Raw genomic sequence first — 15,098 nt, forward strand, 5'->3', positions numbered from 1 at the left:
GGCCAAGCCTCCTGGCCGAAGTCTAGCCGTAAGGGTATAGGGGTTTATACCCCCACAGTTTTGTACATGCATCTCTGTATGCATAGTTGTGATCCTAGTAGTGATGGAAAAAACTAATAGATGGCAAAAATATATCGTTCTTGAGCGATTGTGCTAGTAGCATAAGCGTTTTAGATTAGCTAGTACAATAATTGAGGCAGTGAGTATGTAGACACTTGAAGTGGAGGAGTTGAATAGTCTAGAATGTGAAGTCAACAAATGTTATGAAAGCAATAGAGTGAAAGAGTAGGTGTAGCCATTATCTTTTTATAAGGAATGTAACCCCATGCTAGTTATCTGGCCAGTAGGAATGCAATCCCATGCTAGTTTGTGGTTGTGAAACCTAGGGCTTGCCACATAGGAGGGAAGGGGTTTGAAGAGGCAAGTTTGGTTCAAGTATAACATTGCCTTTTGCCTTTGCTCATGCATTGTCACAACTTACCAGCAATAATTAGTTTGCAATCCCTAGGCCTCAACTTGCCTCACGCTGGTTGATGCATGACAAGCTATGGTCAAGGCTGCTTGTTTCCAAGCCCTTGTGACTAAGATCTAGTGGCCTGAGGGTGATGTTTTCTTCCCTATTTTTCTTCTCATTTGTTCTCTAAGTTAGTATAAACCTTGGAATATCCTTAGGGAAAAAGTTCTACAACATCTCTATACACTTGCGGTATTAGTAGGTTGCATAACTTCCAACAATGCCATAGTTATTTTGATCTTATGACTAGTAGATATGGAGAAAATTGCAAATATAGGACATCAAACAACATGTTTCGCAAATATAGGACTCCAAACATCGGCTTTATTAAAAAGACACTATGTTGGATTCTTGTTTTTCATGATATTTGGTGTTTTTCATCATTTTGTTAATCTAAATACATGTATTTTGCCTCTAATCTGACCTTTTGTCCTTCTGCTATATTGATGTATGAGACCAACATTTCTTTTCTTCCGTACCAGATTGATGGAAGCCTTTGGTGGGGCTTTGACATCCATGTCGTCGGGGTTTAGTGCAGCCACGTCTGATGATGTCGTGGGTAGGACTGATGGTGATTGCCCTTCTGATCACCCTTGGCTGGCCGGTGTCGAGTGTTGGGTGGCCACAATGGCAAGCCCTAGGGTCACCAGGTCCATGCGTTGGAAGACCAGTGTTTGGGCTCCGTCGGTTCACGTGGCCTGGCCAAGGAAGGCTAGTGTTAGGGGTTCGATGGCCGACATCACAGGTCGGCCGACCATCGTGGGAGTTAGCCAACTGTGTGCCACCTAGGGTTCCATCGATGTGATGTTATGGGGACAAGGTAGCAAGCAGCGGTAGAGGAAGAGTTAGAAGGAAGAATTGAAATGTCGATCTCGTACGTGAATGTAGCAGAAGGGCAAGAGGGTCATATTAGGGGCAAAATACATGTATTTAGATTAATAAAGTGATGAGAAACACCAAATGTCATGAAAAATAAGAAGCCAATGTTTCAAGGGTCATTTCAACAAAGTTGATGTTTGGAGTCCTATATTTGCTAAGCACGTTGTTTGGTGTTGTATATTTGTAATTTTCTCATAGATATGTTCTCTAACGATTTGTGATCCTATGATTCAAGTTTCAATCTAATTTAATATCACAATTTTAACAACCTTGCAAGAAAGACAATAAAGCATAGACACATGCATATAATAGTTCATTACAAAGGTTCGTTGAAATTATTCCTCCACAATAGGACATAGTACTTATAGCACATAGGTATATGATAGACTAATGTGTTTCCATGCATCTTATGTTACTATAGGCTATATGTAAAAACTAGTTCATATCCATGTTCATCATCCACTGATCAATTAGAAAATCTCCCTCCTGATCACCAGCCCAGGTTGTCTTGTTGCTATTCCTCTCCATCACTAGAGCAACATGAGAGCCACTAGCCCACATTTGTTGTTGTTGTTGTTGTTGGCCTACAACTAAGGTAGCAGCCAAGCTATTATTGTTGCTTGTCCGGTCAGCATGGTACAAGGATGGTAACCCAATCTGTTGGTCCAGGTTGTTCATGGCGGTGAGATGTCCACTAGTGCCATTGTGTTTTGGGTTGTAGGTGGCGCCATTAAAGGTGAGCCCCTCCAAACTAGAAGCATTATTTTGCAGCCATGGCTCAACATCATAGAGACCAACATCATTGATGCTACAACGTTGTTTCGTGGTAGAGTCCATCCTACGGAAGTACTTTTGGGCATGACTGGAGACTTGCATCGGTGTCCTGGTGGTAACAAAGTACCTAGAGATATTTTTCCAATCACCGCGGCCAAACACAACTAGGCCATGGAGAAAGTTCCTACAATGAGTAAGATTCATGTTAAAACAGTGATATATGAACTCAAAGCACATGTCCATACTCTCAAAATCTGAATACCCTTGTCAAAAAAGATCTCAATGCATGCCTAATGATAATCAATAACCCACGTGGCACTCCTAGAATATGTACTAATTAATAGTTCACACAAGCATATGCTTTAACAGTGATATATGAACTCAAAGCACATGTCCATACTCTCAAAATTTGAATACCCTTGTCAAAAAAGATCTCAATGCATGCCTAATGATAATCAATAACCCACATGGCACTCCTAGAATATGTACTAATTAATAGTTCACACAAGCATATGCAAAGCATTTTAAAAAATAGTGTAACCTAATAAAAACATCAAAACTCAAATGTGTGTGAAAGGGATTGATAACATATATAAAATTATTGACCTGTGCTCTTCCTTGGTCCAAAACTTCATAGGGCGCTGCCTCTTTGTCGGTGGAGCGAGTTGCCTACATGGAGCCTCCTCCGCCTTCCTCTTGGCCCCACTCTCTACCGGATAACCACCCAACATGTCCATGCTTTCCATGGCTAGAACATCCAGTGACATCTTGGATTCTTCATGAACAAGATTGCTACTTGATGTTGCATGGTGGTCATTGCTCAACATCGTCTGCAACATCTCTACCATGAGATCAACATACAAGTTGATTACCTGATGCTTTCCCTTTGTAGGAAACCTTGCTTGGAGAACATCCACAATATTGTCAGTGTGCTTCTTGTACATGTTGTAGGCATAATTATTGTTGGTGTTGTGGCTAGCTATGAGATCTTTCGCCATCATGATCTCAGAGGCATTCCACTCTCCAGAATTGAGATCCATGGGGTTTCAATACTAGACACGATAGATGTTAGTATGAACTAGGATGAGGGATATTGGGATAGGGAGAACAAAAAGGACAAGGTCATGTATTTATAGGCCTTGTGGTGAATCTTTTTGTTCTGGTTTTTATTAATTTTCCAACTATGGTATGGAGTAGATAATAGTTTTCAAAAAATAAAGTCAAATATTGAGTCACAAATATATATTTATTAGTTAATGTACATTATAATTTATATAGTATAGGATTATTGCTTGTCAAGATAGCGCTCCTATCTCATAGATCTCATATCAGACCACTTTGGACAAGTCAATGAGGTGTCAAGCGACTTATACACCCACATACATAATCGTTGATGTGGTCCTGCATGGACATACCACAACCACCATCACTGATCTCAAGCACACAATACGGTAGGATACTGGCGTCTGATTTGACTACTATTGGTTGACTCTATCTTGAGTAGTGAATTCTCATAATTGTGACACCATTGATCTATATCTATGAGTTGCCACTACATAAATGATCGTGAACAATTTGAATCTTCTATATAAATATACATACATACCACCACCACCACTTATCTGAAGCACACAATACAGTATGATATTGGCGTCTGATTTGACTACTATTGGTTGACTCTATCTTGGGCAGTAAATTCTCATGATTGTGACACCACTGATCTATATCTATGAGTTGCCACTACATAAATGATCGTGAACAATTTGAATCTTCTATATAAATATGCATACATACCACCACCACCATTGATCTCAAGCATGCAATACAAGGATACTAGCACCTGTTTTGTTTACTATTGGTTGACTCTATCTTCAATAGTGACTTCTCATGATTGTGACACCACTAATCTATATCTATGAGTTGCCACTACATAAATGATCATGAACAATTCAAATCTTCTTTATAAATATACACAAATTTTCTCATGATAAAACACTCAACAATTTTATACCATATTCATATATAAAATAAGCATGGAAGGAAGCCAATTTTTTATAATATATAGTTATACATTGCATGGATACCAACTAGATGCATTATTGTACTATAGATGACTTGTTTCTTTTTTCTATCATTGGTTAGTAACAATATTGTAAATAAGTTGAGAAATGGAGAGGATGTGTAGTACAAAATGTCCGAGAAACATCCTGAGCCAAAGAAAACAAGAACTAGGTGTTCTATTGGTTATTGTGTTGCCATGGTACTAATGCTAGTGTTTGTTTTAAACCAAGCAAAGTGGTATCTCCATGATCCCAACATATGCACTAGCTTTCAACAAAACTATAGAAACATGAAAAGGATATAAGATTATATAACACTCCTTGAATCTACCTTGAATTAGACTTGACTTCAATTAAGGGGAAAGAAAAGCAACTAGGTGAGCTCAGAAACAACAATGGAGAAAATTATGGAAACCATAGAGTACTTAAAATAGCTTTTCCAATCTTTTCTTGGTTTTAATACACTTCGGTATATTTATCGATGTTAAAAATTTACTTATAAATTTGCATTGAGAATAAATAATGTGCAAAAATGGTAAGCATATAATCAAAGGTACCTAGAATAATGATATCTAGAATATTCCCGGTGAAATTCTGCAACAATATCCATGCACTTGTTGATTAAAATGTGTGACTATTAAGGATACAAACAAGCATTTTTAGCATCATTGCCTAGGAAGGCATTGGGTATAAAGTTTTGATTTATTTCTACTTAGAACTATAACCATAATTATTCATCACTACTCTGGCAGGCTTACCCTTGTCTATTTTCTCCTTTGAGTGAAAACAAATAGTGTATGACTAGTTTCTCCTTGCCGATAAACTTCATTGGAAACCTAGAAGCACTCATGAGAAAGACTCTGTCCATACCGACGCTTCTCAAGGTCCCTCATAAGTAGTTGTACCCATTGTTTCTGCACCAGCAACCTCAAGAACTATGACCTAGGAGTACTTAGCCCCATCGGCCGCCAGCATCCAAACTAGCCTGGCCATTGATGCTGGAGAGCCTAGATTTGCAATCAAAGAATGCCTAACCACGATGGTGTAGGCTAGCCATTCTGTGGGAAAGCTAAAGAGTATGCAAGCACCCACCTCCTAACACTACTACACAATTTGTTTTCCGCATCGTTTGGTGTTTGGCCTCTAAGGCGGACGGCCTGGTTCCCCGCCTCGGCTATTCAAGGTAGGACAGCCAAGCTAGCAACCGCCTTGTTAAATTATTAACCAAGGCGGGCATTATAAAATAACCACCTCACTTAATAAGTATTAACTAAGGCAGACATTGTAAAATAACCACCTTGGTAAATCATTAACTGAGGCAGGCATTGTAAAATAATCGCATTGTAAAATAACCGCCACGGTAAATCATTCACCGAGGCAGATATTGTTAAATAACCACCTCGTTAAATCTGGCCCAGCTCACTAGCCCACACTAGCCCACTATCATGTCCAATGTATAAACGAATTCACAAACCCTAAAGTCACTCCCTCAGTCTCTACCTCACCCCTGCAGCTGCAGCCCCTCTCTCCCATGCTCCTCCACGCGACCACACAGGCAGCGAGCGTCGTGCTCGTCCCTACCCTCTCCTATCCTCCTCCATGTGCTCCTCCCTTCCTTAACATTCCTTCCTCGGCAAGCGAAAGGCCAAGACGACGGGATAGTTTGAATCTCATGAGCAGGTACGTGGGTCCTTTTGGCGAAGAACTGACATCCCTCACAATGTCGGACCAGTTTTTCTGCGTCGGTGACCGCGGTTGGCCAGTAAAAACCTGCTCGGAAAGCCTTCCCGACCAGCGTTCTGGAGGCAGCGTGGTTGCCGCAGGATCCGGCATGTATGTCGTCAAGGAGCTTGATGCCATCGTCTTGTGATATGCATTTGAGCAGCGCTTCAGAACTTGCATTTTTTCGCATAAGTTTGCCGTTCACCAGTATGTAATTCTTTGATCGTCGAATGAGGCGCTCGTTCTCTGTTTTATCCTGAAAGCCTGACCCGTCCGATATATATCTGATGAACGGGGTGCGCCAGTCACGGTTACTGGTTGTCGGAGTAGCGACGTCTACGATCATTGCCTCGGTAGGTTGCTTTTCGACCAGGCCTGAGCCCACACTTGGCTCATGGATGTCCTGGACGAAAACACCTCGCGGGATCTGGGCCCGAGATGACCCTAACTTTGACAACGCATCCGCTGCTTGGTTCTTATCCCGGACCATGTGGATGTATTCTATGCCGTAGAAGTTGGCTTCCCATTTGCGGATTTCTTTGCAGTAGAGATCCATCTTCTCGTGGGTTGCGTCCCATTTCTTATTGAGCTGGTTTATGACTAAAGCGGAGTCGCCGTGAACGTAGAGGCGTTTGACTCCCAGCTCAACGGCTAGTCGTATGCCGTGCAGGCATGCTTCGTACTCGGCGACGTTATTCAATGCCGGAAAAAGGATCCTAAGGACGTAGCGCAATTTGTCCTTGTTAGGCAACACGAAAAGTATCCCAGCGCCGGCACCGTTGATGTTCAGGGATTCGTCGAAGAACATTGACCAGTGGTCGGAGACGTCGGAAACGGGAGGCTCGTTGAGATCCGTCCACTCTATGATGAAATCGACCAGGGCCTGAGACTTGACTGTGGTGCAGCTCTGAAAATCCAGAGAGAATGGGCATAATTCCATTGCCCATTTTACAATTCTGCCGTTGGCGTCTTTATTGCGCAGAATATCCCCAAGAGGGAAACTGGTGGTTACCAAGACTCGATGGCCGTCGAAGTAGTGCTTTAGCTTCCTTGACGTTATTAGAATAGCATATATGAGCTTCTGTATTTGCGGGTATCTGGCCTTGGACTCGTTTAAGACTTCGCTTATGAAATAAACGGGTCTCTGGACCTTGTAGACGTGGCCTGGCTCGTCTCGCTCGACCACTATTGCTGTGGAGACGACCCTGTCGGTTGCTGCAATGTAAAGAAGTAGGTCTTCATTGGGCTGAGGCGCCGTGAGAACAGGCGGTGAGGTGAGGAAAGTCTTAAGCTGGGTGAACGCAGCGTCAGCCTCTTCTGTCCACGAGAATTTTTCTAACGCTTTCAAGAGTTTGAAGAACGGGAGGCCTTTTTCTCCTAATCTTGAGATGAAGCGGCTGAGAGCGGCCATACATCCGGTGAGCTTCTGAATATCCTTGACATTCTTAGGTGGTCGCATGTCAAGTACTGCTTTTACTTTTGAAGGATTCGGCCATATGCCGTCGTGGCTGACGACGTTGCCGAGTAGTAGACCGGAGGGGACCCCAAAGATGCATTTTTTGGGATTGAGCTTCCACTTATATTAGTTTAGCGCTTTGAAGGTTCGGTCTAAGTTGTCGATTAGGGTGCTTGCGTCCCTTGTTTTGACGACGACGTCGTCTACATAAGCCTCGACGAGGTCGTCACGAATCTCGTCGTGGAGGCATTGCTGGATGGCCCTTTGATAGGTGGCCCTGGTATTTTTGAGTCTGAAGGACATGGTCGTGTAGCAATATGCGCCGAAAGGAGTAATGAAAGACGTTTTGATCTGATCGTCTTCCTTTAGCGAGATCTGGTGATAACCAGAGTAGCAATCTAGAAAAGAGAGGAGTTCGCATCCGGCCGTTGAGTCGACCACCTCGTCGATGCGAGGGAGACCAAAAGGATCTTTAGGACAGTGTTTATTGAGATCGGTGTAATCAACGCACATTCTCCATTCATTATTCTTTTTGCATACAAGAACCGGATTGGCAAGCCAATCGGGATGATACACTTCTTTAATGAATCCGGCTGCTAGAAGCCGTGTTATTTCTGTCCTAATAGCCTCCTTTTTGTCGCGAGCGAACCGTCGCAGCTTTTGCTTGATGGGTCTTGCGGTCTTCGAGACATTTAAGGAGTACTCGATCAGGTTTCGTGGGACACCGGGCATGTCTGCGGGTTTCCATGCGAAAACGCTTACGTTGTCCCTTAGAAACCTGACGAGCGCGTCTTCCTATTTAGGGTCCAGGTTGGCCCCGATGAGGGCCGTCTTCTCGGGGCTGCCTTCGACCAGCTGCACTTCCTTGTGCTCCTTGGATTTTGAATTCTTCCTGGCGGTCTCCTGCTCGGGTAGTCGGAGCTGGTCGGGAGGTAGCTGTGCAGCTTGGGTTGCTGTTTCTGCCATGCGTATTGAGAGATCAATTGCTTCGGTGATCTTGAAGCTCTCCTCCTCGCAAGTATATGCAGTGTAGACATTGCCTCTGACGGTTAGGACGCCTTTCTCCGTAGGCATTTTGAGGACCAGGTATGAGTAATGTGGGACTGCCATGAACTTGGTTAGCGATGGTCGGCCCAGTATAGCGTGGTAAGTCCCATCAAAGTCGGCGACCACAAAGTTGACGAACTCTGTTCGAAAGTGGTCGGACGTGCCGAATTGGACAGGCAGTGTTATCTGTCCGAGGGGCACTGAACTCTGTCCTGGCAGGACTCCCCAGAATTGAGCATCGTAGGGTTTTAGCTGTGCCGGAGATATCTTGAGAGCGGGCAGGCTGTTACGGAAGAGGATGTCAATGGAGCTTCCCCCGTCCACGAGCACTCGCTCGAATCTGATGCTGTTGATGCAAGGGTCCAAAATTAGAGGAAAACGACCTGGCTCTGGGATGGCGGCCCATTGATCCTTCCTGCTGAAGGAGATTTCTCTGTGTGACCACGGGGGGAATTTCGGATCTGCGATCAAGCCGTCCGAGCTGTCTATGTTGAGGCAGGCTCTTTTTAGGAGCTTTCTTTCTCGCTTAGATTCGATGGAGACCTTGCCCCCGAAGATGGAGTGGACCACGTCGGTGGGACTGACATATTGGTGTCGTGGGTCCCTATCTTGGTCCTCGTCCTCGTCTTCGTGGTCGCGCCCGTCTTGTTTCCCGTTTTTCTTGGCGGAGTCGTCTTGGGCGGCCCGCCGCGTATAGATGTTTTTGAGGACACGACACTCTTCCATGGTATGGTTGGACTTCGGATGCAGTTGGCACGGCCCCTTCAACATTTTGTTGTAGTCTTCTTGGTAGTCCCGCCGCCCGTTGGGGCGCTTGACTGTGTTTACTTCGTGGTCGTGGTCACGGGGACGCTTTCCTCTGAAATCGTCATGATTGTCACGTCGCCTGTCCCAGCCTTCCCTGTGATCACGGTGGTCGGGGCGGCGATGGTTCCTGTTGTCGAAGCGACCGCGACTATCATCTCGACGAGGAGGCTGGTCGGGACCTCTCGCATCGTCCCGGATGAGTTTTTCTGCGTCGTCGACATCGGCGTAATTCTTAGCCGTGGCGAGGAGCTCGACCATCGTTGTTGGCCTTTTGCGCAACAGCTTGTTTCTCAGTGCTTCATGGAAGCGTAGCCCTTTGATGAAAGCAGATATGGCCTCGTCGTGGGAAATCTTTGGGATCTTAAGGCGCATATCCGAGAATCGTCGGATGTAATCGCGCAGAGGCTCGTTTTTCCTGTCCCTTATCCTTTTGAGGTCGTACTTGTTTCCAGGTTGCTCGCATGTGGCGATGAAGTTGTCGATGAAAGCCTGGCGTAGCTCTTCCCAAGAGTCGAAAGAGTCCTCGGGCAGGCTAAGGAGCCATTGGTGACCAGCCTGGTCGAGGACTACTGGGAAGTAGTTGGCCATGACGTGCTCGTCGCCTGCTGCTGATCGGACGGCGATCTCATAAAGAGTGATCCAGTTCTCTGAGTTTTCTTTGCCGTCGTATTTTTTGAGTTTCTCGAGCTTGAAATTGCGGGGCCACACGACCTGGCGGAGGTGCGAAGAGAACTGTCTCAGGCCCGAGGGGCCGTGTGTTGCATCGTATTCAATACGACGCAGGTTTTCGTGAACTGCTCTCTCCGTAGCGCGCCTGTTGATGCGGTCTCGGGCGTCTTTGGGAGGGATGTTGTATCGAAGATCCCTGTGCTGGCTTGCTTTCGGACCACGTCCGTGATTCTGCTCGCGACGGCCGCCATCATCCCGACCGTCATCGCCACGCCGTGAGTCTTGATGATTGTTGGGGGAACGATTGCGGTGGTGCCCGCTGGGCTGTGGTGAGGTCCGGCTGCGGTGGGTCTGGTCGGAGGTGGCCTCTGTATAAGAGACGGCTTGGACTCTTTTGAGCAGAGTGGCTGTCTGTCCCATCGCGGCGATCAGATGTGCTCGAACGCTGGATCGGACGCCCTGGCACTCGGGAGTATCAGGGAGCCGATCTAAATTAGCCATGGCGACAGCCACATTGGCGCTTGGTGTTTTGTAGACTGGCTGGTCCTCGACCATGTCGAAAGCGTTGTTGAGATTATGCGGCGGGAGTTGGCGTTCCTCATCCGCGCGTCGTCGGGCGCGGTCGGCGTTGCGCTGCTCACGGAGCTGCCTCTGCTCGTCCGTTTCTCCATCAACGGCCGGCTCGTCGGCGCTGACGTTGAAAACGATGTCTCCTCACCGGGGTGGGAAGACCGGGAAACGAGAGAAACCCGGAGGATATGGAGGCAAATCCTGATCGTAGTCCTCGTCCTCGGAGTTTATGACTTCAGTGGGAACGGAACCAGTGCTCGAATTTGTGCTGGAAGCCTGGCCGTCCCGTAGTTCTCGGACCGTCACCATGTTGACGTAGTGACGAGCTGGTCGACCGTTCCACTTTGGCAGCCAACCCACCTCGTTGAAAAGGGATTGGACGTGCCGTGAGTAGAGAGAGGCCGAGTTGTTCAAGCCGCGAGGGTACCCTTCCTCTGGATCAGCCTTGATCTTGACGGACCTCCCCGAGGGGGTGGAGGTTATCGTCAGAGTCGTCTCCAGCTGTTCGTGTGTGACGACACGAGTTGGCCGGTAGGAGTTGAAAAAATCCGTTGGTGCGGCTTGATCAGGTCGACGCAAGATCCCATCTACTAGTTGGGAAGCTTAGAGAAGCTTGGAATCGGCGCGATCAAGTGCTCGGAGAAGATCCGAGCCGTCGATCTTCTTTCCCTTGTAGCATGGGAGCGGTGGTCGGGTGCTTGGTGCCAGCATCCGTGTGGTCCGAGCCGACGCCGCCGTCATCCCAGATTGGATCTGGGTTCCTTCCGAAGCCGTGGTCGCGAGACCGCCGCCGTGCGTCGTCCACGTGATCTGGCCGACGGTGAGCGTGAGGCCTTCAGGCACGGCCGCGGAAGCTGGAACGATGACCATCTTGTTCGCCGGAGAAGTTGTACGCACACCCCCTACCTGGCGCGCCACTGTCGACGAAAGCTAGTCGGCAGTCTATCTTGGGGTATACCCACGGTAGTAGTTTATCGGTAGATGGTGCGCAAACTACGAACTCGATGGTGACGCAAGGCACGGACAAGCTTTTTATCCAGGTTCGGCTGCCGAATTGGCGTAATACCTACGTCCTGCGTCTGATTGTATTAATTTGTGTGGAGAGAATAATGATGTCCTAGGGGGGTCCCTTGCCTCTGCTTATATAGTCCAGAGGGTAGGGTTACAGATCTGGAAACTAATCCTAGTCGGTTACAATTGCCATAGATAGTTCGATATCAATTCCTATTCTAACCGACTAGAATCCTGCTTGATCTCCACGTCTTGTTTCCTTGCGTGAAACTCCGAGCTGTCGGATCAAGCCTCGAACTTGTCTCGTAATGGGCTCAAGCCTCCTGGCCCAAGTCTGGCCGTAAGGGTATAGGGGTTTATACCCCCACAATGTGCTCCTCCCTTCCATCACATTCCTTCCTCTCCTCCATGCACTCCTCCCTCCCCTTTCCCTGTGCTCCTCCCTCCCCTCTTCTCCACGCGCACGTGCGGGCCTCCCAGCGGTGGCGCCACCATCTTAACTACCATGGATTTGACGCCTCCTCCTTGCAGACCTAGCACGAGTAGTTCCTCCTCCATGGTGCGGCCAAATCTGGTGGTGGAGATCCGACGATGGTGCTCTCTCCTTCAGGCAGCGCCCTTTCTCCTCCAGCACATGATGGCAGGCGATTAACCGAGTGGGAAGATTTGGTGGCACAGCGTCCCTCTTCTCCCTCCATTACATGGATCTGATAGCGGAGTGCACGTTGGGTGGTTGGATCCGCGGTTGGGAGATTGGATCTAGCTTTCCCGACGGTGGAACGGGTAGTGGTTGCGGCAGCGTGACTCTAGCGAGCGGTGGTGGATCCAAGCCTAGATCTAGTCCTAGTATGGGCTCTGGGCTCGACGGGCCTATGGATGGACTTGTTGGGTCGGTCCATGGTTATTTTATTTTATTTTATTTATCGTGGCGGGCATTTGAATAGCCTCAGTAAATCATTGATTTACTGTGGCCTTTTGACCGAGGCAGTTGCTAAAACCACCTCGGTTAATGCCATTTGTTTACCACGGTTAAGTTTTTTAGTAGTGTAAATTTCCTCGAGATATGCAACATTTTCACAATGCGGGTGTGGCATAAGATCTTCTAAAAATGTGGTCTCTCTATAAAATATATTTTAAGTAGAAGAGACATGGGCTATGCAAAAGAATATTTATATAAAATAGTATTAAAAGTTTGCCATACGTGTTAGGCTTTGTTTAGTTTCTTCGGTGAAAAGTTTTTAGATACTGTAATACTTTTATTTATATTTGGCAATTATTGTTCTACGGATTAACTAGGCTCAAAAAATTCATCCGCAAATTACAGAAAACTATACAATTAGTTATTTTTTTATCTATATTTAATGCTCCATGCATATACTATAAGGCCTTGTATAGTTCACCCAAAAACCAAAATCTTTTCAAGATTCCCCGTCACATCGAATCTTACGCCACATGCATGGAGTATTAAATATAGACGAAAATAAAAACTAATTGCACAGTTTACCTATAAATCACGAGATGAATCTTTTAAGCCTAGTTACTCCATGATTGGATAATGTTTGTCAAATAAAAACAAAAGTGCTACAGTTCAGAAAACTTTTCAGTTTTCGGAACTAAACAAGATCTAAGATTTGATGTGACAAGAAATCTCGAAAAGTTTTTAGATTTTGATAAACAAGGCCTTGTAGATCCTCCATTATTTTGGCTTAAGTCCATTTTTTTCTGAAGAAAATTTGGTTTGAGACCTTGCGTCCTTGACCTCCCCGCTGGTGGCAGGGCCCAGGCCTGGCGGTAATTCGGACACACGCGCCGTAACAAGGAGTAAAAAGTTACATTGGGGGGCTATATCATGGGCTCATGGCGCCATAGACAGCCAGCAACTCGCATCTTCTCGCCTCCTCTCCTCTGGCACCTGCGCGCCCTCTTTCTATTTGGTTATTATTTGCTCTTCTCTACTCTGCTCAGTAGGAGTACTGGCACCCCGATCTCAAACAACGGCAGCACAAGCAGTTCGACCAAGAGATCGAGCCAATCAAGCTTCTTGTTCTCGAGCCTCGAGGTAATCTCTCACTCATCATCACCATCTTCTCTGCTCTGAATTCTGATCTCTCCTCGCCCGAATTTTCCTTTTTCCAAAGGACTCGGCGTCTTCCTCCTCCCGGTCGAGCAGCAGACTCCTCTGCTCTACTCTCACGGACTCACCGCCAGCGGTTTCGTAGGAGGAAGTGGTCGGCGGCGGGCGAGGCGATGGCCGACCTCAACGACGCCGCGCAGTTCGCGCTGTGCGTGGCGCTGGGCATCTCCTACATCCTGAAGCCGCTGCTCGACTTCGTCGACGGGGCCACCAAGCCGCTCAGCCCCGTCCTCGAGTTCGCCGTCGCCGTGCTCATCGCCACCCTCCCGCTCGCGTACCTCATGGGCATCCTCCTCCTCCAGCTCCAGGTGGCCCCGGGGGCGCCGGCGGCCCCGGGGCCGGCAAGGAGGCTCGCTTGCTTCGCTTGCACCGTGGTGTCGGCTGTTCTTGCTGTGCTCGCCGTGGCACTCATCGCCTTCTGGTTCCTCACCGGCGGCTCGCCGCCGTGACCGTGAGGAGGTGCTCCGTCCAGATGGATTTGTCGTTCTTGTTGCTGTGTTGTCCTAACCATTTCCCCGTTCTGCTCTGCTGACCCTGGTTCTTGACCACGCCGGACTGCCGGAGTCTTCGATGTGCCGCTGCAAGTGGACCCGGCGCACGGTCCTTCCCGGGCTCCCGTCGGCGAGACCGAGACCGGCACAACATGCAGTCAAAAGGGACGACGGAGGTGGCGTGCCAAGATTAGAATTGAAGACCGTGGTGTCCTGCAGTCCTGCCTGCCTGCCCAGATCGAGAAATTAACGAATAACTAATTGTAGCTTTGCTGAAGTTGTGAGGTAGTTGTACTCCTAGTAGATCACTTGATGCTCGATCGGCGCTGCTCACCTCAGTCACTGGTATATCAATCGCCATGTACAGTACAAAATTTCACCATTCCATTCATCATCAAATCGGCCTGGGTTTCTAGGCTGCAGCTGTTCATATATTGGAAACCATGACTGGACATGTATTTGAGACCAATTTTCTGAATTCATAAGCAAATACAATACTGGTTCTCAATTGAGTTACTACGGGACATGCATGATCCGTCTTCAGCCTTCGTTTTCTGGGTCTCCTCCATTTCTTCTTGTGAATTTTGGGTGTGTAGCTAGGGACGGATTTTATTTCTGGTCCGAATTGAAATCAAACACTAATCTTGACTTTTCAAAGGTCAAAGATGGGCGGCGCGCGTTATTGTATCAGGCTACCAGCATGATAAAACAAATAGAGATGAAAAATCAAAGGCAACCGGTGCAAGCGAAGTGGCTCATTGGCTGTTCATTCCATGTCATGGCCCTGTTAAGTTCAGAGATGCACTGACATACTACGTGTGACGTGACGACGGCCGGCCGGTCGAGCGATAAAACTTTGAAATCCTAATTCACCTCAAAATTATCTCCAGAATCCAAATAACTCGACACTAGAAATCTTAGCGAGCAAGGAAACGTTTAACGCGCCGAATTTGCAAGGTTTGTT

The 15,098-nt window shown here is 47.1% G+C and overlaps 2 protein-coding genes across 3 annotated transcripts; one reads left to right on the plus strand and one right to left on the minus strand.

The window, feature by feature from the left end:
* Positions 1,829–3,207, minus strand: LOC8070743 (transcription factor DIVARICATA). Its single transcript, XM_002437975.1, has 2 exons — positions 2,774–3,207; positions 1,829–2,351 (listed from the first exon to the last, which is right to left on the minus strand). The coding sequence occupies exons 1-2, from the start codon at positions 3,205–3,207 to the stop codon at positions 1,829–1,831; spliced, it is 957 nt and encodes a 318-aa protein (XP_002438020.1).
* Positions 13,253–14,669, plus strand: LOC110430878. 2 transcript variants are annotated; one of them, XM_021449033.1, is made up of 2 exons: positions 13,253–13,568; positions 13,649–14,669. In XM_021449033.1, exons 1-2 carry the CDS (start codon positions 13,359–13,361, stop codon positions 14,090–14,092), a joined length of 654 nt encoding a protein of 217 aa, XP_021304708.1. In that variant the 5' UTR covers positions 13,253–13,358; the 3' UTR covers positions 14,093–14,669. The 2 variants fall into 2 exon arrangements, with proteins under 2 accessions (XP_021304708.1, XP_021304709.1); XM_021449034.1 differs by having other exon boundaries at positions 13,257–13,568; positions 13,729–14,669.

Source organism: Sorghum bicolor, chromosome 10, assembly GCF_000003195.3.
Source record: "Sorghum bicolor cultivar BTx623 chromosome 10, Sorghum_bicolor_NCBIv3, whole genome shotgun sequence".
NCBI lineage: Eukaryota > Viridiplantae > Streptophyta > Magnoliopsida > Poales > Poaceae > Sorghum > Sorghum bicolor.

Bases quoted from the DNA above. Each gene is read 5' to 3' on its own strand.
- LOC8070743 (XM_002437975.1), bottom strand. From the start codon at position 3,207: ATGGATCTCAATTCTGGAGAGTGGAATGCCTCTGAGATCATGATGGCG. The intron at 2,352-2,773 runs GTCAATAATTTT...TACTCATTGTAG, and splicing joins TGGACCAAGGAAGAGCACAG to GAACTTTCTCCATGGCCTAG.
- LOC110430878 (XM_021449033.1), top strand. From the start codon at position 13,359: ATGGGCTCATGGCGCCATAGACAGCCAGCAACTCGCATCTTCTCGCCT. The intron at 13,569-13,648 runs GTAATCTCTCAC...TTTTTCCAAAGG, and splicing joins TCTTGTTCTCGAGCCTCGAG to ACTCGGCGTCTTCCTCCTCC.